The sequence below is a fragment of the Cervus elaphus genome, chromosome 13 (assembly GCF_910594005.1).
Source record: "Cervus elaphus chromosome 13, mCerEla1.1, whole genome shotgun sequence".
NCBI lineage: Eukaryota > Metazoa > Chordata > Mammalia > Artiodactyla > Cervidae > Cervus > Cervus elaphus.
This window is the reverse complement of record NC_057827.1, coordinates 57,501,650-57,522,554: the sequence shown is the minus strand read 5'-3', so window position 1 is coordinate 57,522,554 and position 20,905 is coordinate 57,501,650. Positions and strand designations below refer to the sequence as shown.

Genomic DNA, 20,905 nt, shown 5'->3' with positions numbered 1-20,905 from the left:
CCTGAGAATCAGTGTTCCTGGCATGCCATATCTGGAGTCTCTTTTCATCATAAATAATCCCATTGCCTTTTTATTTTCTCCTGGAAGCTAGTTCCTCCTCATCCCACCATTAGAAATAACACAGACAACTGAAGCATAGCACGGAGCCTTTACTAGGACAGGGGGGTGGGGGTTGATGGTGGCACCCAGGGCAAGGAGAATGGGCTGCCATTAGAATGGCAGAGGTCCTGGGAGTCTTGAGTCATCCGCTGGGGACGGGAGTTAATGCTTGTTGGGGAGAGGTGGAGGGATGCGGATATCCTGGCCTCTCTCCAGACGCCGTTCACAGTCAATCAGGTAGTTTACTCCATCGATGACCAGCTGCACCAGCTCCACCTGGATGATACTGACTCTTGATCTCTGCTTCCCACAACCTGACTCTCTTTAGCACTGATTTGCCTGCTCTGGGAACTCATTGCCAGTTTTCCCCCAGTCAACCTGAGTTTCATTTCAAATTCTGTTACATTCTTGAGGCTCACTCCCTGTCAAATCACCCCCCACAGACCTATCCATAATCCCTGAGAATCTTACCTCTGACTTGCCCAGTCGGTCCAAATTAGAGATATCAAAGACACTGCCTGTGGCCGCTGTGTCTACTCCTCCAGTTCCACGTTTTTGGAGCCTTAGGTTCTCGAGGATCTTTGGGAAGCGGCTATCCTAGAAGGGAGATAGAGATTTGGGGGCAGGATCAATAGAGGCTGAGACTGGTCCTACCCGAAAGAGCCCTGAACCTGCCCAGAGCTCTTTCCCTTGACTCGAGCTACAATGCCTGCTCCTTTCCAAAGCACACAATCCCTCTCCCACCCCACATGGCCACTTCCTCCCTCACACCCCTCTCTAGCCCCACAACTCCTTTACCTTGCTCAGCAGGGGCAGTTTGATGTGCACTCCTGCCCGAAGTCCAGTGCCCAGGTTAGACGGACAGGTCAAGATGTATCCCAGACGCTCATTCCACATGAACTCCCAGCCACGTTCCTGGATCAGCCGCTCCACCTGCGTGCACAAAGCCTGAGTTAGGGACATGTCAGGCCTGTGCAAACCCTCCCTTAGCTGGACCCATAGGAGCTCTAGAAATATGTCTAGAACCAAAGATTTGACATGTGAAAGAATGACACTGCTTTTTTTTTTTTTTGGTGGAAATGGCTCATTATTATCATGCATAAAAGATATTTTTGATGTTGCAAGCCCATCATGATGAGATTGTGCAAAAATATCCTGTGTGGAAGAAGAGAAACTTCAGGGAATGATGTGCTAAGGATGATCTAGGGAGATGAACAGAGGTGGTAAACTGAACTGAGAAAGGATTGATTATTCAGGGAGTTCTGCATGCATTGACATCTTTACTTTGCTAATGAGCTAGAGCTTGGAAGGATTCTTTCAGCCAGAAAATGAGGGTGTAGGCTTTGCAACAGGAAGAGGCAAGAGAGCCTGTTAGCTGTGGAAAAAGAGAAAGCAGAAAGGTGAAAATGGAGCAGAAAAGCTGGACTCATACTTGTGGAGGGTGCGGGAGGAGGGTGGGAAGCGTGTTCTTGTTCCACTTAAACATCCCAATCATGAAGATGACTACTAGAGTTGAAGAGACTGGAGACCTGCCAGGGCAATATTCGTGAAGACCACTATGTAACCTAAGGGGAACCCTGTTCATAGTTCAGAAAGAACTGTGACATGGGGGATATTAGACATGTTGAACAAGAGGAAATCCTTCCATCTAGAATAATAACTGCAGCTAACACTTGCGAACATTTACTATGGGCCACACGCTTTATATGCGTTATCTCACTTAATCCCCACCACTTAAATGTAGGAAGTCTTCTTACCCAATTTTACAGATGAGAATACTAAGACATATCAAAAGTACCTGCCTACCCACTTAAAGTCAAGATATGTTACCTATTACTTGCTAAAAATAATAGGAACCCAGCTAAGATTCTAAAAGGAGAGTTCTCTCCCTTTACAAGTCCAAAACAGAACTGTATATATGAGACCATACAATAAGGATTGGATTTATGGGAATTTCTAATCTAGACTCGAATATGGAAACCTAATTCCTATAGGACTGAGGATCCAGTTCAACCCCTCATGTAGAGCCACACAGTCTGGAACTTAAACCATTCCATCCTCCACCTTCCCTGTTTTCCCTCCTAATCAGCTTAAAATCTAGACATGCTACTTTAGTGAGAATGACAGAATCTAGAGTAAAGGCCTACCTTGGCTCAGAAAAGGGTGGTTACATGAGAATCAGGAACATACCAACCCCTCACTCCCTATAGTCCTCCAAGCTTAAGCCTTCCCCTTATATCTGCACATCCCACAACACACCCCCCAGGCACTGACTCGCCACCTCAATTCCTTCTTTGCATTATTTGGCAACTGCTTTATTTACTTCCTTAGATTCCTGACATTCTTTCTCTCTTCCTATTCTTAGGATGATCATATACCCAGGTTTATGTATACCTGGTCCATATATACCAGGACCGTATACCCTGGACAGTTCTGATTTATACCTATTGTCCTCCTAGAGTGATTGGTGGTAATCTCTTTCACGAAAAGTGTCCTGGGTTAGTTGATAAATTATATCCTCCATCTACCTATTCTAGTCTTTGTTTCTTCCTTAAGCCCTCCCACCTAGTTCCCTTATACATTCTTCTCCAACCTCTTTGAGGCCTCGGCAGAATCTTTCAAACACTTTCTTCATGTTGCCTCCCTTCTCCATGGAGATGACCCGTGTATGATCCTCCTCATTCACCCAGATCAAGAAGCTCTTTTCATTGTTGTGCCTGAAGGCAGGAGAGAGGGAGGGACTGGAATTAAGACGCAGGGCAAGGGAGAGATACAGAAAAAAGGGGCACTTACGGAAGCCTGGGGTAAGCTAAGCCTCATACCAGATTCCACGCGCATCTGGCCAGTCTCGAGCCATTCCTGCTGCGGTTAATAATGGGGATACAGGCTTATCAAACAGGAAGTGGTCCTGAGGAGAGTTAAAGGGACTTGGGTTAAGAATTTAATGGTAGTCTCCGGGCTTCTCAGAGCCCGTCTACCTCATCTGGCCCCAGCCTCCCTTGACTCTCTTGTCTTTCCATCTGCCCCTCCTGCCCAGCTCCCTCTCAAAGCCTCTCACATCAATTAGCTGCTGCTGCTCGGCCTCTGTCATCTCACTGAGCCGATAGTAGCGTCCAGCCAGGTCACCCTTCAGGCCACTCAGCGCATCCACGACGACACGTTCCACCTCTCGTCGCTCTGCCCGAGTACAGGCTGGAGGCAGGCTGAGTCCCCGGATACTTCGGCCAGTTCTGACTCTCGAGGACAATACATACCTCTCATCAAAGTAGCCAGAACGGATCTGGGGAATAGTAGAGATTAAGGTAAGTCACAGAAACAAGGTGGATGGGAGCTGAGGGCCTTGGGAATGAGAGACCGTAAGGACTAGAGGAGTCTTCATTGCCTGCGCTGGAAGGACAGCCCATTGGGCAAACACTCCAACTGAAGGGGCATTCACTGTGAACCCTCCCCCACACTGCCCACCTTGGGGTGTGGCCATTCTCAACGCCTGCGCCTCTCCACAGCCGCTGCTCCTTAACATACAACTCTTTCCCCACACTGAGACTTGAAAGCTCAGCAGTATAATGACTATGAGTCAGGGAATAATTATGGTTGAAGGGACTGGAGAAAACAGTATGTTGTCCAAAAGGCAATGCAAATCAGAAGTGGGATATTTGACCCACCTTGCTGGCATCCAGGTCGGTGGTATGTTTCATCGTTCGGGGGTCATACCCATTGTGTCGCTCTTGGATCACAGGGTCAAACAGCTCAGCAAATACCTGAGGGGGAGTTGAGAGGGAGAAGGTGGTTAAGGAGAGGGAATCCCTTCCCAAGCTTTCGTTGTGGATTGATTTCACCGGGTCAGAAAACACGAGTATGGATGGTCCAGTCTTAAGGGAAAGTGAGGGGCTTCAGGGGGGAGGAACTGGGATTGCCGGGAAGATGGACAGGGTTTGACCAGGAAACTCTGGGGCCCCCTACCTCATAGGTCTCCTCATCACCAGCTACCATGCCCACAGTCTTGATGAAGGGGTGGCCAGGGTTGTCCACGCCAGTCTGGATACACTGATCTAGCGTCCAGCCAGTGGGTGTGGTCTTGTCGCAGAGACGGGCATAGACTGCCGGGGTCAGGTGACTGGCCATGCAGTTGTTGTGCTTTCGGAGGTCTGGGTACTCAGCACTAGGGAGGGGGTACCCAGTAACCATGGAGGGAGGGCACAGGGGGCCTGGACCCAGTGCACTCAGCTGGGAGCATGCCTGGCTTTGCTCCTTGGGAGGAGGGGAGACTAGAGTGGGGCTAAACCTCGGTAATCTCATTAGGGACTTTCAGGATCTATTCTTTCCCAAGAGTTCTAGCTTCCTCTGGCTGGAGGCTCAGTTCTCCCGTATCTGCTCCGTCCTTTTCTCCCATGGAAGCAGCATTAGGGATGGGGGAGGGGAAAGACTAAGGAGGGGAATTCAGGAAACCGGAGAGAACAGCAGGAAAGGGAGATGGAGGAGAGCGGAAAGGATAGTTCCTGGTCTCTCAATTAGGAATTTGAGCAGAGTAGGTGCAGCCAGAACTCGCAGGGCCAAGAGCTGGCCTTGAGGGCGGGAACTGCGGGTTCCAAGTCCCCAGGAATGCTTTCACCTTATGGTTTTGGCCTCCCCCCACCGCCACCCCAGTGAGGTTTCCAGACTGCACAGCGCCCCACTCCAGAACCTTCGCGATTATACCCCTTCTCTATTGCCCAGATTCTCATCTCCACCCCTATCACCACCTGCCCGACCTCCCCCCTTCACCCCCCTCCCCCGGAGCGCCCGAGACACTGATACCTCGGGGGATATAGCCTCCTTCGTTCACTGGCGGCTCGAACAGGTTCCGATCGGAGCAGAAACCCAGCGGCGAGAGACCCAGCTCCAGCCAAAGCCAGGAGCCTGAGCCCGGGGCGCGCAGACAGCAGACGAGAGAAGGGACCAGCCATGGCTTGAGGGTCTGCCTACAAATCTTAGGGCAGGAGCTGCTGGCTCAGGAACCGGGAGGAGGGGGGCGATGCAGGCAGGCTGAGAGCCGGAGCTGAGTGCGAGGCGAGGCTGGAGCCGAAATGGGGGCTGGAGTGGAGGCTGGAGCGGGAGTGAAAGCCGGTGCCGATCAGACTGCAGGAGAGGCGCAATGAGCTAGCGGCAGGCGGGCGCAGAAGGCAGCGCTGCAGTCTCCAGGGGTGGGGCTCGTGCAGGCCCCGCCTTCCCGCCTGCCACCGCGCTAGGTGTGCGGGGGCAGAGGTAGGCACCACCCCCCCAGGTAGATTAGGGAGACTGGCGATTTGCAGCCCTAGGCCCGGGAATGGGCCCACCGGAGGTGAGGCCGCCCAGATTTCAGCACCAAGTGGAGGACAGCACCCAAGGGGACCAGCGAAACCCTAACACCCTTCCCTAAGTCTCTCGGTTTCCTCGGAAACCCCCGTTCTTCGCCCCGTTGGGTGGAAGAGAGCGACATTGCCTAACTTGTTCTCGTTTGTTTTTTTTTTTCGGCCTGCTCCTGCAACCTCTCTGTCTCCCCAGGGGAGGAGGCCTCGGGGAACCCGTGGCGTAAGCAGATACCGGGGAAGACACACAGAGAAAGCTCACAGGCAGACGCTGAGAAAGACACCCCGCTGCCTCAAGGTCACCTCTTCCTTCGAACCAGGAAGAGCACCAAGGCTCCTCCCTGTCACACCTGTGCAAGTTTCCTTACAAGGTTATGCAAAGATTCCCTGAGAGAAATCGGGGAAACACGAACTCTTACTCCATCTGTGCTGTTTTCCCCACCCCCACCCCACCTTGCCCCCAAGTCTGCAGCCCTGATGTGTCCTTCCTCCGCTTCTTAGGATCACCCACTTTCCCCCCTCTCTCCATCCTCCTCTCCACCTCTTACTTCACCTTGGATCTCTTCTCAGCGAAATTTCCAGGCTCGGACCTATTTGCTGATCACAGGTCTCCCTCTGAGTATTCTCGGCAGGCTTGCCTACCTGCTGTCTGTGCTGGGTGTGGGGCCAGAGTTGGGCAGGGAATTATGTTTCCTCCTCCTCCTTCTCCCCTCCTCTCTGTAGCTCCCAGTTCCTGAGCTGAAGGGGAGTGTAAGGTGAGGTGAAGGGTGTGGTGAGATGACGGGGTGTAGGAAGGGAACAGGCAGGCACAGGTCTCTAGCCACCACATGTGTTTCCTCTCTTGGCTCCCTAATGCTGTTTAATCCAGAGTGTAAGGAGGAGGGGTGTCCAAGGGCAAAGGGTCACCAAGGAATCTCTGCCTTCCTCTTGGTCTCTTCTCCTCTCTCCTCACATAGTGCATATTCAGATTTGAGAGGGTTTTGTTCCCGATCTCCAAGTGTGACTTGGGTGTGACTTGACCTTTGTCCTGGCAGGAAAATGAATACTTGGAGCTGAAATAGAGTTACGAGCTTCAGTGTGGAGGCTCAGTTAAGGTGGGGTAGGCATGGGGGCATTAGTCCACTCTGTCAGCTATCTTGATGTACCTATAAGACAGTAAGAAATTTGTTCATCTTAAGAGAGTTTTTGAGAAGAAGAAATCCCCTTCACCTTGTCCTCTGGCCTCACTGATGAGACCCCATTCCATCCTTTTACTCTCATTTCATTCATTCCTCTCAGGTTTCCCTAGTGCTCAATTTCCTGCCTTCCTCTTCTGTGGGTATCCCTAGAAGCTAATCACCTCTGTTCTCGGTCCGTCAATTCCTTCTCCTGCTAAGAGAGTAATTATCAGAGACTAGATGGAGTTCTGCAGTTGTGTACCTGAAAACTGGGTTCACCTGTTGGTGGGTATCAAGCCATTAGACACAACCAAGCCAAAGAACAGAAGAAGGAAGGACTTATTATTATTTGCTGCAAGTAAGTGGAACCCTGGGGATCTCTCTCAAAGCAGTGTTTCCCCAAATGGCAAAGTTGGTGAATTTTTAAGCTAAGGATACTTGCATACTCATAAAGGGGTGAGACCAAGCAGGACCCAGGATAGGCATCCTGGAAGTCTTACTGTGTCCCCAGTTTCTTGATTGTTGGAAATAGGTTTCAGCCTCCAAGAACTTCCCTGGGTTCCAAAGGGTAGACCCAAACAGTTGCTAGTCAAGGAAGGGAGAGGAAGCAGAAACAAAGGAGGAACAATGAAAAACTATAGTGCAGGTGATACAGTTTACCTCAGACTGGGACTTGAACTTGTGCACCAGGACTCCAACTCATCCAAAAGCCAGTATGGGCCTTGAACCCACGTGGTCAGGACCCAAACTCAGCCAAAATCCATGGTCTTCCAAATGATGTCACAGACCTGGTTTCAGCACTTAATGAGGCTCAGGTTCTTGATGTCTTATCACAGAAAGAATTCAGTGAGAGACAAAGTGATACGTAAGAAGTGGATTTATTCAGAGAGAAACGCACTCCACCGAGTGTGGGCCATCGGAAGAGGGCGAGTGAAGCCTCAAAATGTGGTGTCGTTAGCTTTTAAGTATGTTGTGTCGACTCTTTGTGACCCCTTGGACTGCAGCCTGCCAGGATCCTCAGTCCATGGAATTCTCCAGGCAAAAATACTGGAGTGGGTAGTCATTCCCTTCTCCAGGCGATCTTCCCAACCCAGGGACTGTTGATGCTAATCAGTTTATGTTGTGCCCTCAGGCTATGTCAGTCTTTAAAGGTTGTGCCCTGCCTCCTTCCCTTCTGTTTCACAGGGCCTTCCCTGGTTGCTCAGTGGTAAAGAATCTGCCTGCCAATGCAGGAGACTTGGGTGGAAGGTCCCACCCCCTATATATATATATATATATATATATATATATATATATATATATAAAAACTATAGTGCAGCAGTTAAAGTAGGATCCTGGTTCTTCCTAAAGGAATATACATAACAATATGCTTAGTTCTACAGGAACAAAGCCTCCTCCCTTGCCAGTTCAGTTCAGTTTAGTTCAGTCACTCAGTCGTGTCCGACTCTTTGCAACCCCATGAATTGCAGCACGCCAGGCCTCCCTGTCCATCACCAACTCCCAGAGTTTACTCAAACTCATGTCAATCAAGTCGGTGATGCCATCCAACCATCTCATCCTCTCTTGTCCCCTTCTCCTCCCACCCCCAATCCTTCCCAGCATCAGGGTCTTTTCCAATGAGTCAACTCTTCGCATGAGGTGGCCAAAGTATTGGAGCTTCAGCTTCAGCATCAGTCCTTCCAATGAACACCCAGGACTGATCTCCTTTAGGATAGACTGGTTGGATCTCCTTGCAGTCCAAGGGATCTCAAGAGTCTTCTCCAACACCACAGTTCAAAAGTATCAATTCTTCTGTGCTCAGCTTTCTTCACAGTCCAACTCTCACATCCATACATGACCACTGGAAAAACCATAGCCTTGACTAGAAGGACTTTTGTTGCCAAAGTAATGTCTCTGCTTTTTAATATGCTATCTAGGTTGGTCATAACTTTCCTTCCAAGGAGTAAGTGTCTTTTAATTTCATGGCTGCAATCACCATCTGCAGTGATTTTGGAGCCCCCCAAAATAAAGTCAGGCACTGTCTCCACTGTTTCCCCATCTATTTCTCATGAAGTGATGGGACCAGATGCCATGATCCTAGTTTTCTGAATGTTGAGCTTTAAGCCAACTTTTTCACTCTCCTCTTTCACTTTCATCAAGAGGCTTTTTAGTTCCTCTTCACTTTCTGCCATAAGGGTGGTGTCATCTGCATATCTGAGGTTATTGATATTTCTCCTGGCAATCTTAAATTCCAGCTTGTGCTTCTTCCAGCCCAGTGTTTCTCATGATGTATTCTGCATATAAGTTAAATAAGCAGGGTGACAATATACAGCCTTGACGTACTCCTTTTCCTATTTGGAACCAGTCTGTTGTTCCATTTTCAGTTCTAACTGTTGTTTCCTGACCTGCATATAGATTTCTCAAGAGGCAGGTCAGGTGGTCTGGTATTCCCATCTCTTTCAGAATTTTCCACAGTTTATTGTGATCCACACAGTCAAAGGCTTTGGCATAGTCAATAAAGCAGAAATAGATGTTTTTCTGGAACTCTCTTGCTTTTTCGATGATCCAGCGGATGTTGGCAATGTGATCTCTGGTTCCTCTGCCTTTTCTAAAACCAGCTTTTCTAAAATCCCTTGCCAGTTACCTAGTGGCAAGTTGATTAAACTGGACTCTCTATGAATCTGCCTGCCAATGCAGCAGACACGGGTTTGACCTTCCCTGGTTGGGAAGATGTCCTGGAGGAGAAAATGGCAACCCACTCCAGTATTCGTGCCAGGAAAATCCCATGGACAGAGGAGGCTGGTGGGCTACAGTCCACGGGGTTGCAAAGAATTGGACACAACTGAGTGACTGAGTACACACACAAGCCACCTCCCAACCCCGCCCCCAGGTGGAAGATGGTAACTTCAGGCTGAATAACAGATTCCTGGAGCACCGCCCTATTACCTCACCACTCACCAATCAGAGGACAGTAACATATCTGCAGCCACCCCCCCCCCCCGCCCCCACCGCTGGAAATTTTGCCTATAAACACTTTCCCCCAAAAACCTTTGAAGCATTTGGGGTTTGGGGGCATGTGTCACCTGTTCTTTTTGCTTGGCCTTGCAATAAACCTTTCTCTGTTCCAAACTCTGGCCTTTCAGTTTGGCCTCACAGAGCTTCCGGCACACAAACTTGCTTTGTAAAAGAACTTGGAATTGTCTTGACCAGGGAAACCTGAGTGAGGATGCAAAGATAACAATACAAACACATGCAAGAGGCTTTCATATAATCAGTACCCTGTGAGTTAGAGTTTCTAGTCCTACTCTCTCACAAGTGAGAAAAGAGAGGCTGAGGGAAATTCAGTGACTTGTCCGGGGCTGCACAGCTACCAAAGGCAAGAGAGCAAGCAATGTGTGGAGATAGGAATCAACTTGTTCAGCCTTCCAAGTCTGTCCATTTTATTGTCTCCTTCATAAATAAGTCTCTCTTCCATCTCTTAAATTTCTGATTTGTTTCTGTCTCTGTTTTTGTCTTCAGAACCACTTTCACTCTTCTGTTAACATTTGCAATGTACATTTATTGGATCCCTAGTGTGTTGAAAATCAGAGACGTTACTCTGCAGACAAAAGTCCTTATAATAAAGGCTATGGTCTTCCCAGTGGTCACATACGGTTGTGACAGCTGGACCATAAAGAAGGCAGAACACCAAAGAATTGATGCCTTTGACTGTGGTGCTGGAGGACTCCCAAAAGTCCCTTGGACAGTAAGGAGATCAAACCAGTCAATCTTAAGCGAGATCAACCCTGAATATTCACTGGAAGGACTGATGCTGAAGCTGAAGCTCCAGTATTTTGGTCATCTGATGCTAACAGACAACTCACTGAAAAAGTCCCTGATGCTGGGAAAAACTGAAGACAGAAGGAGAAGAGGGCGTCAGAGAATGAGATGCCTGGAGGGCATCACCGATGCAATGGACACGAACTTGGGCAAACTCCAGGAGATGGTGAGGGACAGGGAGACCTGGCATGCTGCCGTCCATGGGGTCACAAAGAGTCGGACACGACTCGGCGACTGAACCACCACCACTACATCTATCATATCCCGTTTTATTTTACAAGACAAACAGAAGACCTGGTTTTGTCCTCACGGACGTGCAATGGCAACAGACTCGGCCTTTTTCTCTGCATCTTGCTTCCCCCCCGCCCCCCTCCCCGCCCAACTTCGTCTCACTGGAAAGTCTCTGTCTAGACCAAGCATATGGACTGTGGCGACGCAGTTAGAAATCGGAGAAAGAACGTCAGGTTGCACTCCCTCCCTAGAGCCACTAGAGGCCACCCGCCTCCACTCAGAAGCGCCGGCCAACGCAGCCTGACTCCGCAGCCGGTGCGCGCCCTCCGCTGATTGGTGGCACCGAAGAGAAGTTGCGCTTTGATTGGGCCGCTGTCAGGTGTCGCTGCCGGCAGGTTCGGCTGCGCGAGCGCAGGGAGGCGGGTGAGTGAGGGCCCGGGGCGGTGGGGGAGTGGCTGGGGGCTGGGGGCGGTATCTGAGGGGGTGGGCTGGGTGGAGTGGGCTCCGTTGGTGCGGAGGGCCCTGGTTGGTAGTGGCCGGGGGGCCGCTCTGGGAAGGGAGGCAGCGGAGAGGCCTCAATGTCAGCGAAGGGAGAGTGAGGCGGGGAAGGCGGGGGCGGGCAGAGGCTAGAGGAGTCAGGATGGGCGGTGGTAGTCGGGACCCGGAGCGGAGTGAGGCGCGCGCAGAGGAGGGGGGTCCGCGAGAAAAGAGATGGGCGCGTGAGGTCTGCGTGAGGAAGAGGAGTCCTGCCGAGCCTGGGCGTCTGCAGGGGAGAGGGTCAGAGTGGGCAGGTCCGCGTGAGGCGAGGTGGGAATGGAGTCGGACCGGAGAGTCGGCTGGAGGAAGGGGGTTGTAGAGAGGAGAGAGGTGAGCCTGGAGGGAGGGCGGGTGGGGAAAGAGTGGCCCGCAGACAGCCTGTGGGGGTAGGGGGTGGAAAGCTCTGAGGGTTCCAAGTACATTTGTTACCAAGTGCGGTGACTCATCGGGGTTTGAACGACTACCTAAGGCTGGGGAGGCCGTGAGGGAGAGGGTTAGTCGGATGGTTCATTGGATCAGTTGATCAGTGAGGGAGGAGAGACCGGTAGTTCAGGGAGTCAAGGAAGAGTCATTTTAGCAAGTAGGGAAAAGAAAGCGGTATGAGGGAATTGATAACGGAGAACAAGGGCATCAGCACATTTCATCGGTGCCAGAAAAAGGGAATGTATGAATCATTCAAGTCTGCATCCAAAAAAAAAAAAAAAACCCAAACAACAACAAACAAACAAACAAAAAACTGCATCAAGTAGGAACTAAGGGGTCCACTGTTGAAGGAGACAATGTTGATGGTTTGAGGAGTTTTAACTGTGTTGGAATTATTTCTTCCTGGACTCTGTACTGACCTTTCTCTTTCACCACTAATGGGGCCCTGCAACAAGTGCATGGTGGTTAAAGAAATTAGAGGACTAGGCAAGCAGCCCTACATTCTAAGGGATAAAGAAATTAACACAGTTTACCCTCCCTCAGTTGGTAGAGAATCTGCCTGCAATGCAGGAGACCGGGGTTCCATTCCTGGGTCGGGAAGATCCCCTGGAGAAAGAAATGTCAACCCACTCCAGTATTCTTGCCTGGGAAATTCCATGGACAGAGGAGCCTGGCAGGCTACAGTCCATGGGGTCGCTAGAGTCGGACACAACTTAACGACTAAACCACCTACTCTCCCTTCTGGACTTCCCTGGTAGGTCAGCTGGTAGAGAATCTGCCTGCAATGCAGGAAGAGCCCCTGGAGAAGGGATAGGGTATTCACTCCAGTTCTCTTGCTTGGAGAATTCCAGGGACAGAGGAGCCTGGCAGGCTACAGTCCTTGGGGTCACAAAGAGTCAGAAGCGACTAAGCATAGCACAGCACCCTCCCTTCTATCCCCTCTCTTAAAACCTGGGTCTTCTGTGTTGCAGGCAGATTCTCCAATATCTGAGCCACCAGGGAAACCACATCCCTTCTCTAGATCCAATTTAACATAGATGTTCCTGAGGAGATTGTGCCCCTGCCCCTCCCTCTCCTCACCTACTGTCTCCTCCCTCTCTCCGTCACTCCCTTCCACATAGATTCAGGCCCCAGTAAGACTTGCCCTTTAGCCAACTGTAGAGTCTGAAGTTTTCTTTTGCAACAAAGTATTAGGAAGGAGGGAGGAGGAAGGGGAGAAGAGCACAGAAACCAGCCATGGCTGTTGGAACACCACGTTAAAGCCCAGCTTCTCCCAGAGGTACATCTAAATAAATCCTGGCTTATTTCATAGCTATTTCTGTCAGGCTTCTATTTCTGCTTTGTTAACTATGAATTTAGACCTTTCATGTTCCTTCAGCCCCACATTTGTGAACACGTTTTCCTTTGCTATTCTATTGCCGTCTCCTGTTATAGAGTTAAAATAGAATTTCAAGAATGTGATCGTGTACATTCAGTAGCAGACCAGGAAGGGCTTAGTGGCAGAAAGTGTGAAGGGTTAGGAATCTTAGACGTAGAAAAAGCTCCTGCTTCAGAGAAAGGATAAAGCCTGCCACAAATTTCGGCTTGCTTAAACTGTACAAGGACCTTGAGAATGTCACAAGTCATGGAAACTGGGTCAGGTCACTAGGAAGGAGTTCAAAGAAATAGCCTGTAATCAGGAGGGGTGTGTATGTGTAAGGCCTACGGTGCACATCTGGAAATGTTAAGTCTAAGGAGAGCGTTGTCTGGTGGTGGAAGAACAGAGAAAAGCAGGTAATGAAGACTAGAAAGGTCAAGATCTGTATAAAGATTAGCTGTGCCTTTCTAATCAAAGCTTCAGAGTTCACTTGAAGTGTAAGGATTTAAAATAAAAATACAGAAAGGAATTATTGAGGACTAAAGACTAAATCATTCCGTTTACTTACAGAGTTTGTGGCTTTCATTAGATCCATTGGTCAGAGTTTCTGAGAACTTTTGCAGAATGTAGAAAATTGCTGATATGACTCAATTTCATTCTGGGAGAAAAGAATAACAGGTACTTGTATCCCCAGGATCTAGTGTTAACAGATGTGTCTAATTATGTATGTAGTCGTAAACATTTGGAGTATTTTTATTTGTACAAGTAGAATTGTCCTTCATGTATATTTCTGCAGTTTGCATTTGGAAGCTGTTCATGTTTTATATAGCTTTGATTCATTTTTTAAAAATTGAAGGATAGTTAATTTACAATGTTGTGTTAGTTTCAGCAAACTGATCCATATATATATACATATACACACGTCCATATACATACACACACATATATATATTCTTTTTTCAGATTCTTTTCTATTATAGTTTTTTTGTTTGTTTGTTTTTTGGCTGTACAAGGTCTTAGTTGCAACACTCGGAATCTTTAGTTCTGGCATGTGGGATCCAGTTCCCTGACCAGGGATCAATCCTGGGCTACTTGCGTTGGGAGCACAGAGTCTTAGGCACTGGCCCACCAGGAAAGTCCCTTCATTATAGATTATTACAAAATACTGAGTAGAGTTCCCTGTGCTATGCAGTTGGTCCTTGTTGTTTAGTTATTTTATATAGAGAGTGTGTATATCTTAATCTTCAAGCTCCTAATTTATCCCCCAATTCTCTCGTTTTTGGGGGGAGGGCAGTGCTGGGTTTTCTTTGCTTTCTTCTAGTTGTGGAGAGTGGGGGCTAGTCTCTAGCTGCAGGGTGGTGGCTTCTCTTGTTGCCAAGCACAGGTTCAATGGCACACGGGCTTCAGCAGTTGTGAGACGTGGGCTCTGTATTTGCGGCTCCCAGGCTCTAGAGCACGGGCTCAATAGTTGTGGCCCACAGGCTCAGCTGCTCTGAGTCACACGGGGTCTTCCTGGATTAGGGATCGAACCCAAGTCTCTTGATCTGGCAGATGGATCCTTAACCACTAGACCACTAGGGAACCCTGCCCCTGATTCATTTTTAATAATTGCTATTAGTCAGCCATTTGTATATACTGCATAATACTTATCGTCCTTTAACTTGTGACCTCTGAATTGTTCTTAGGTTTTACCCTTACCAACAGTAGGTTATGAATATTCTTGCACATACGTGGGAAAATTTCTCTACAGGGGGTTTCTCAGCCTTGGCACCACTCACATTTTGGACTGGACAATTCTTTGTTGTGGAGGTATATGCTATGCTTTTTAGAATGTTTAGCAGCATCCCTGGCCTCTACTCCGTAGATGCCAATAGCACTTCCCAAACTGTGATAACCAGAAGTGTCTCCTGAGAGTTGTTTCTTGCACAGTATAATCACAGTTAGTTAAGAACCACTACTTCTATATGTGTGCAAAAATGGAACTTCCAGGTTGTTCTGATTCAATTTTAACTAAGATATTGCCAGAGCTTCCCAGATGGCTTAGTGGCAAAGAATCTGCCTGCCAATGCAGGAGATACGGGTTCGATTCTTGATCTGGGAAGATCCCACATGCCACAGAACAGCAAAGCTCTTGTGTCACCACAACTGAACTTGTGCTCTAGAGCCCAGGAACTGCACCTACAGGGCCCTCATGATGTAGCTACTGAAGCCCTTGAGCCCTAGAGCCCATGCTCCACGACAAGAAAAGCCTCTGCAATGAGAAGCTCGAACTGCAACTAGAGTGTAGCTCCCACTCACTGCAGCTGGAGAAAAGCCCTCTCAGCAAGGAAGACCCAACACAGCCAAAAATAGATACATAAAATTATTTTTAAAAAATATATTCTCACTGATAATGGCTCTAGGTAGGATGTTTTTTTTTTTTTTTTTTTCTCGTTGTAGCTTCTGTTGTGAAGGACCTTGGCCTAGACCAGCCTTGTGTCTGTGTACCCTGTGACAGTAGAGAGAAAACTGAAATTTCAGTTTGAGAATGGGTTGCGGCCTGTTGTATGGATGCCTGTATCCTCAATTTCCCAACTAGCACTAGACCTTTTTTCTTGAACAGATTTTCTGGAATTGGGTGTCTTTCTCTTACGGTAAAGTAGATGAAGGAGAGTGGCAGGCAAAGGGATTTTAATGTTCTTATACAATGCTTAGAACATACGGTGCACCCAATCAATCAATGTTTTTTTGAGTTAGTCCTTGGTAGGAATGAAGATAGAGGTGAAGAGCAAAAGCAACTGAGCTCTCTCGTTCCTCTGCTCTTGTATTGTTGTTCAATCGCTAAATCATGTCTGACTCTTTGTGACCCCATGGACTGCAGCATGCCAGGCTTCCCTGTCCTTCACTATTATCCAGTGAGTTGGTGATGCCATCCAACCATCTCATCCTCTGTCACCCACTTCTCCTCCTGCCCTCAGTCTTTCCCAGCATCAGGGTCTTTTCCAGTGAGTCAGCTCTTCGCATCAGGTGGCTAAGGTGTTGGAACTTAGCTTCAGCATGCTTCAGCTTCAGCATCAGTCCTTCCAATGAATGTTGATTTCCTTTAGGATTGACTGTTTTGATCTCCTTGCGGTCCAAGGGACTCCCAAGAGTCTTCTCTAGCATCGCAATTCAAAAGCATCAATTCTTCAGTGCTCAGCTTTCTTTATGGTCCAACTCTAACATCCATATACAACTCCTGGGAAAACCATAGTTTTGACTTTACCAATCTTTGTCGGCAAAGTGATGTCTCTGCTTTTTATCATTGGGAGGTAGAGGAGGACTGGGAAGATTTCGAATGAATCCAAAGTTGAAATGTCACTCTAACCTTCTTTTCTGTTAGGAATCACCAGTGGCCCTCCATGAAGAACTGCCTTTCCCATTTGCTGCTAGAGTTAATGATTTTTCCTGCTGGTAGAATCAGGGACATGCCGGCACGGTAAGGGTTAATCTACTGATTCTCATCCCAGGCTCGTGGTTGGGGGTGGGGTGAGCAAGGAGAAAAAGGGAAACCTTGATTTTCTCTTGGGGATCTTTAGTCATTGCCAGTCACAGCCCACATGCCTCCTTCCCTGTTGATCCTTGACGCTGTAGCTTTGTTTCCTGTTTCCCCTCGGTAGTTCCCTCTTATTTTCTCATTCCCCATCCCCCATCCCCACCCACTACCATGGGACTTGGATTCTGAGCTAACAGGGATCCCCTCCATTTCAGGGCGGGATGAGCGGGTGCTCCGGCGGGGATGTGGTCACTGCCGGCCAGTGAGGGCGACAGTGCCACAGCCCACTTCTTCCTTGGAGCTGGAGATGAGGGGCTGGGCCCCCGTGGACTCGGCATGAGGCCAGAAGAGAGTGACAGCGAGCTCCTCGAGGATGAGGAGGATGAAGTGGTAAGACTGGGGGCCATGATGTCACTTGGCGTTGGGACCCCCGCCATAGTGGAGATTCCATAGGATTGAGATGCCACCTCCCGATCTTCCCAGATGCTTAGACGCCCTGTCATAAACAGGCCCTCTTTTGATGAAAGGCAAGGGCAGTGGTGACTGGTTAGACTGCCTCTCCTTGAAGTCCCTATGCTTATGCCCGCCTCCTGTTGTCTCATGATTATTGGTTCTCTGACTCTTCTGCCTGAGTACACACCATGGCAGGAGGAATCCCTGCAGGAACCCCAGTCTAGGCCTGAGTTAGGAGACAACCTTAACCCCCCAAGTCCAAAGTCCTGACAAGAAACTCTGCCCTAAGGAGATGATGAGTCAGTGTTCCCTGATAAAGGCGGGTTCAGGTGAGAAGTTCCTGAGTTCCTGACAGCACTTCCTCCTGGTAGCCTCCTGAACCTCAGATCATTGTTGGCATCTGTGCCATGACCAAGAAATCCAAGTCCAAGCCAATGACCCAGATCCTAGAGCGACTCTGCAGGTTTGATTACCTGACTGTTATCATCCTGGGAGAAGACGTGATCCTCAATGAACCTGTGGAAAACTGGCCATCCTGCCACTGCCTCATCTCCTTCCACTCCAAAGGTTGGTGTCTGTGGAGGAAAATGGGAAGGAGTGGTGTTGGGAATGCTGGACTGGGAAATGAGGCTCTTACTGTCAAATAGTAAAGAAGTCGTTCTCTCTTCCCAACACTAGAGAACAGTGCAAATGGGTTTGCTTTTCCTACATCTTGGAGAAGTTGCTGGGGTTAGTTTAAAGCCCATATTCAAACCTCAGGACAGCTCTAAGATTCTTCAGATCTCTGACAGAATTGGTCTCTGGAAGGACCCTACAAGTAGTTTCTGTTTTGCTTTTTTCCTGATGGATTTTCTAGACTTGAGAAGTTGGGCAGGAGGATGAGTGCTGGGTTGGACGGGTTGTGGAGCTCAGTGGCAACGAATAGCTTTAACACATTTCTCTGTTTCTCTTGCTGTTTTCTCACTATTTCTCTCACTTTCTTTCTTCCACCTCTCTGTTTCCTCTCTCCATCCCAGGCTTTCCCCTGGACAAAGCTGTTGCTTACTCCAAGCTTCGAAACCCTTTTCTTATCAATGACCTGGCTATGCAGTATTACATCCAGGATAGGTACAGCTTTCTGTTGACTGGTGGGATGGGTGGCCCCGAGATCACGCCTGTTTTAGAGAACCCACTCTGGGAGGGGCAGAGTCAAACAAACATGCTGAATTGTTGTACCAAACCCTCTTGAGTTCTGTACATGGGTGTCTCCCAATTCCTGAGTGAATGAAATCCCTAGCCTCTCCCCTCGTCACCTGCTTCCACCTCTCCCAGCTAATTTATTCGGGGGTAACAGGAGGGAGGTGTACCGGATCCTGCAGGAGGAAGGTATTGACCTGCCTCGATACGCTGTGCTCAATCGTGACCCTGCCCGGCCTGAGGGTGAGTACCTGGCCTTGTCCAGTCCTACCCTGCCCCGCTTTCTGTGACTGAGCACTGAGCTGTCTCCATTCTCTAGACAGCTATGTGCCACCTGTCTCTGGGAGGCTTTGGTTACTGGACTACGGGTAGAGCTAGAGCCATAGGTCTTTGGACAGAATCTGAGACCTCTCATATAGGTGTTAGTTACCATATCTATTATTAAAGTATGGTCATATAAATTTGAGGGTTATGGAGATTAAAACTCAGAGAAATGGGAGTTGGAAGCATTCTTGGGCCCTAGGAATGACCGAACACCTACCTTTCAGAGTGCAACCTGATAGAGGGTGAAGACCAGGTGGAGGTAAATGGAGCCGTCTTTCCCAAGCCCTTTGTGGAGAAGCCCGTGAGTGCAGAGGACCACAACGTTTACATCTACTACCCCAGCTCAGCTGGTGGAGGAAGTCAGCGCCTCTTCCGTAAGGTGTGGGAGACATCTGGGGAGGCAGAGAAGTAGATGGGCAAGAATGAAGTTGTCGGAAGGGAAGCTGGAAGACTTGGGGACAAATTAGAAGCAACCTTTTTTTTCTCTTCCCCTTCCTTTTTCTCCTGAAGATTGGCAGCCGAAGCAGTGTTTACTCTCCAGAGAGCAGCGTCCGAAAGACAGGCTCATACATCTATGAGGAGTTTATGCCAACAGATGGCACAGATGTCAAGGTTATGGTGGATACTGGGATTTAAGAGGTTATAAATGTCTGAGTGGGGTGGGGTGCTTGTGAAGCAAGTAGAAGTGTAGGGAAGCAGTTATGAAAAATAAAGTGTGAATGGGATTGGCTTTCATATGCAGGTGAAGATAAGGATTGGGGAAGTAGGTATTTATATTGTCACTATCAGAGCGAGGGCAAGGGTAATGTGGAAAATGCAATAATGTTGGTAAATTATTTCTTAGTGTGGACTAGGCGATAGTTTTAGAGTCCCATGGAGAAACTTTCTTAATGATACTGAAGTTCCATCTCAGTAAAAAAAAAAAAAAGTCAGTCTTCTTGTTCTTAATATTCAGGGGATTTGTTTGTTTTGTTTATGTTTACTGGGAAACTAGCCTACAGACATGACGCTCATATTGCCTTCTCACATACAGGGTGAGCTATGGGCATACTCAGTGATGCTATGTACCTGCAGGTATATACAGTGGGGCCAGACTATGCCCATGCTGAAGCCAGAAAATCTCCAGCTTTGGATGGGAAGGTTGAACGAGACAGTGAGGGGAAAGAGATTCGATATCCAGTCATGCTGACCGCCATGGAAAAGCTGGTGGCCAGGAAAGTCTGCGTAGCTTTTAAGGTGAAGAGAGGCCCCTTGGCAGGGAGGTTGTGCAGGAGCGGGGTGCAGGGAAGCTCCCTCTGGCATGAGGGAGAGGTTGGCGGGGCGAAGCTGAGAAGGAAGCGTGGCTCTCTTGTTCTCATCTTCCCTTCTTCCCCTTGCAGCAAACAGTTTGTGGTTTCGATCTCCTCCGTGCCAATGGTCACTCCTTTGTGTGTGACGTCAATGGCTTCAGTTTTGTCAAGAATTCAATGAAATACTATGATGACTGTGCCAAGATTCTAGGGTAAGGGACACAGTGGTCTGGGCTGGGGAGAATGGGCTTAAAGAGGATAGCGAAGTTTTTACTTTAAAGACACCTTATTTTGTTGAACTTTGCAGGTATTGTGTTTTTTTACATTTTGAAGGTTTGTGGCGACCTTTGAGCAAGTCTATTTTCACCATTTTTCTAACAGCATTTCCTAACTTCATGTCTCTGTGTGACATTTTGGTAATTCTCACAGTATTTCTAGCTTTTTCATTGTTATTATGCTTGTCATAATGATCTGTGATCAGTGATCTTTTTATTTTTTATGAGCAGTGATCTTTGATGTTACTATTGCAAAAAGATTAGAACTTGCTGAAGGCTCAGATGATGGTTAGCACTTTTTAGCAATAAGTATTTTTTAATTAAGGTATGTACATTGTTTTTTTAGACGTAATACTATTGCACACTTACTAGACCACGGTAACTTTCATATGCACTGCCAAACAAGAAAACTCCTGTGACTCATTTCATAGAGATATTCACTATATCGCAGTGGTCTGGAACTGAACTCTCAATGTCCCTGAGGTCTGCCTGTACTTTAAATGCTGTAAAAATGATTTAAAAGTGAAAAAGGAAAGTAGAGAAAGGGTTCCTCAACTCTCTTGCCTTCCCAACATTGCTCTCCCCAGAGGGAATTAGTGTTAACTGTTTTAGGCATAACAATATGTCTTTTTCTTCTGTATGTAAACAGACTACTTATTGTACTAAATATGATCATACCATAATACTGTCTTTCACCTTGACTTTTTAATATGTAAAAATTTCAAAAATGTATAAGGAATGATGGCTACGGTGAATATCGGTATATTCACCATTGAGCTTAAGAAATAAAATATTAAGAATATAGTTTAGGTAATTCCTTGGCAGCCCAGTGGTTAGGACTTGGCACTTTCACTGCTGAGGGCCCAGGGTTTAATACCTGGTTAGGGAACTAAAATCTTACAAGCTGTGTGGTGCAACCAAAAAAAAAAAAAATCAAGCACATAGAGT

The 20,905-nt window shown here is 48.1% G+C and overlaps 2 protein-coding genes across 15 annotated transcripts in view; one reads left to right on the top strand and one right to left on the bottom strand.

Moving 5' to 3' along the window:
- Positions 1-129: 129 nt before the first annotated feature.
- On the bottom strand, positions 130-6,370 carry CKMT1A (creatine kinase, mitochondrial 1A). Of its 3 annotated transcripts, none has more exons than XM_043922329.1 (10): positions 5,977-6,370; positions 4,894-5,214; positions 4,060-4,258; positions 3,762-3,857; positions 3,158-3,379; positions 2,922-3,007; positions 2,693-2,816; positions 898-1,032; positions 571-696; positions 130-375 (listed from the first exon to the last, which is right to left on the bottom strand). In XM_043922329.1, exons 2-10 carry the CDS (start codon positions 5,040-5,042, stop codon positions 262-264), a joined length of 1,251 nt encoding a protein of 416 aa, XP_043778264.1. In that variant the 5' UTR covers positions 5,043-5,214; positions 5,977-6,370; the 3' UTR covers positions 130-261. The 3 variants fall into 3 exon arrangements, with proteins under 3 accessions (XP_043778264.1, XP_043778263.1, XP_043778265.1); XM_043922328.1 differs by having other exon boundaries at positions 4,894-5,181; positions 5,977-6,127; XM_043922330.1 differs by having other exon boundaries at positions 6,066-6,088.
- Positions 6,371-10,950: 4,580 nt separating this feature from the next.
- PPIP5K1 (diphosphoinositol pentakisphosphate kinase 1) overlaps positions 10,951-20,905 on the top strand; it is a 40,015-nt gene continuing 30,060 nt past the window's right edge. For 7 of the 12 annotated variants that reach the window (XM_043921989.1, XM_043921997.1, XM_043921993.1 and 4 more), the window contains exons 1-10: positions 10,984-11,032; positions 16,288-16,383; positions 16,656-16,830; positions 17,265-17,460; positions 17,910-18,000; positions 18,227-18,312; positions 18,618-18,772; positions 18,904-19,005; positions 19,468-19,629; positions 19,773-19,894. In XM_043921989.1, coding sequence (XP_043777924.1) covers positions 16,684-16,830; positions 17,265-17,460; positions 17,910-18,000; positions 18,227-18,312; positions 18,618-18,772; positions 18,904-19,005; positions 19,468-19,629; positions 19,773-19,894 — 1,061 coding nt within the window. In that variant the 5' untranslated portion in view covers positions 10,984-11,032; positions 16,288-16,383; positions 16,656-16,683. Of the gene's footprint in view, positions 11,033-11,423; positions 11,477-12,770; positions 12,849-13,496; positions 13,605-16,287; positions 16,384-16,655; positions 16,831-17,264; positions 17,461-17,909; positions 18,001-18,226; positions 18,313-18,617; positions 18,773-18,903; positions 19,006-19,467; positions 19,630-19,772; positions 19,895-20,905 lie in introns of those variants that run through there. The other 5 variants (XM_043921996.1, XM_043921994.1, XM_043921988.1 and 2 more) reach the window with 4 other exon arrangements.

Coding starts and splice junctions, on each gene's coding strand:
- CKMT1A (XM_043922329.1), bottom strand. CDS start 5,042: ATGGCTGGTCCCTTCTCTCGTCTGCTGTCTGCGCGCCCCGGGCTCAGG. Junction 4,259..4,893: donor AGGAGGCTATATCCCCCGAG/GTATCAGTGTCT, acceptor CCCCCTCCCTAG/TGCTGAGTACCCAGACCTCC. Junction 376..570: donor ACCGACTGGGCAAGTCAGAG/GTAAGATTCTCA, acceptor AGTATCATCCAG/GTGGAGCTGGTGCAGCTGGT.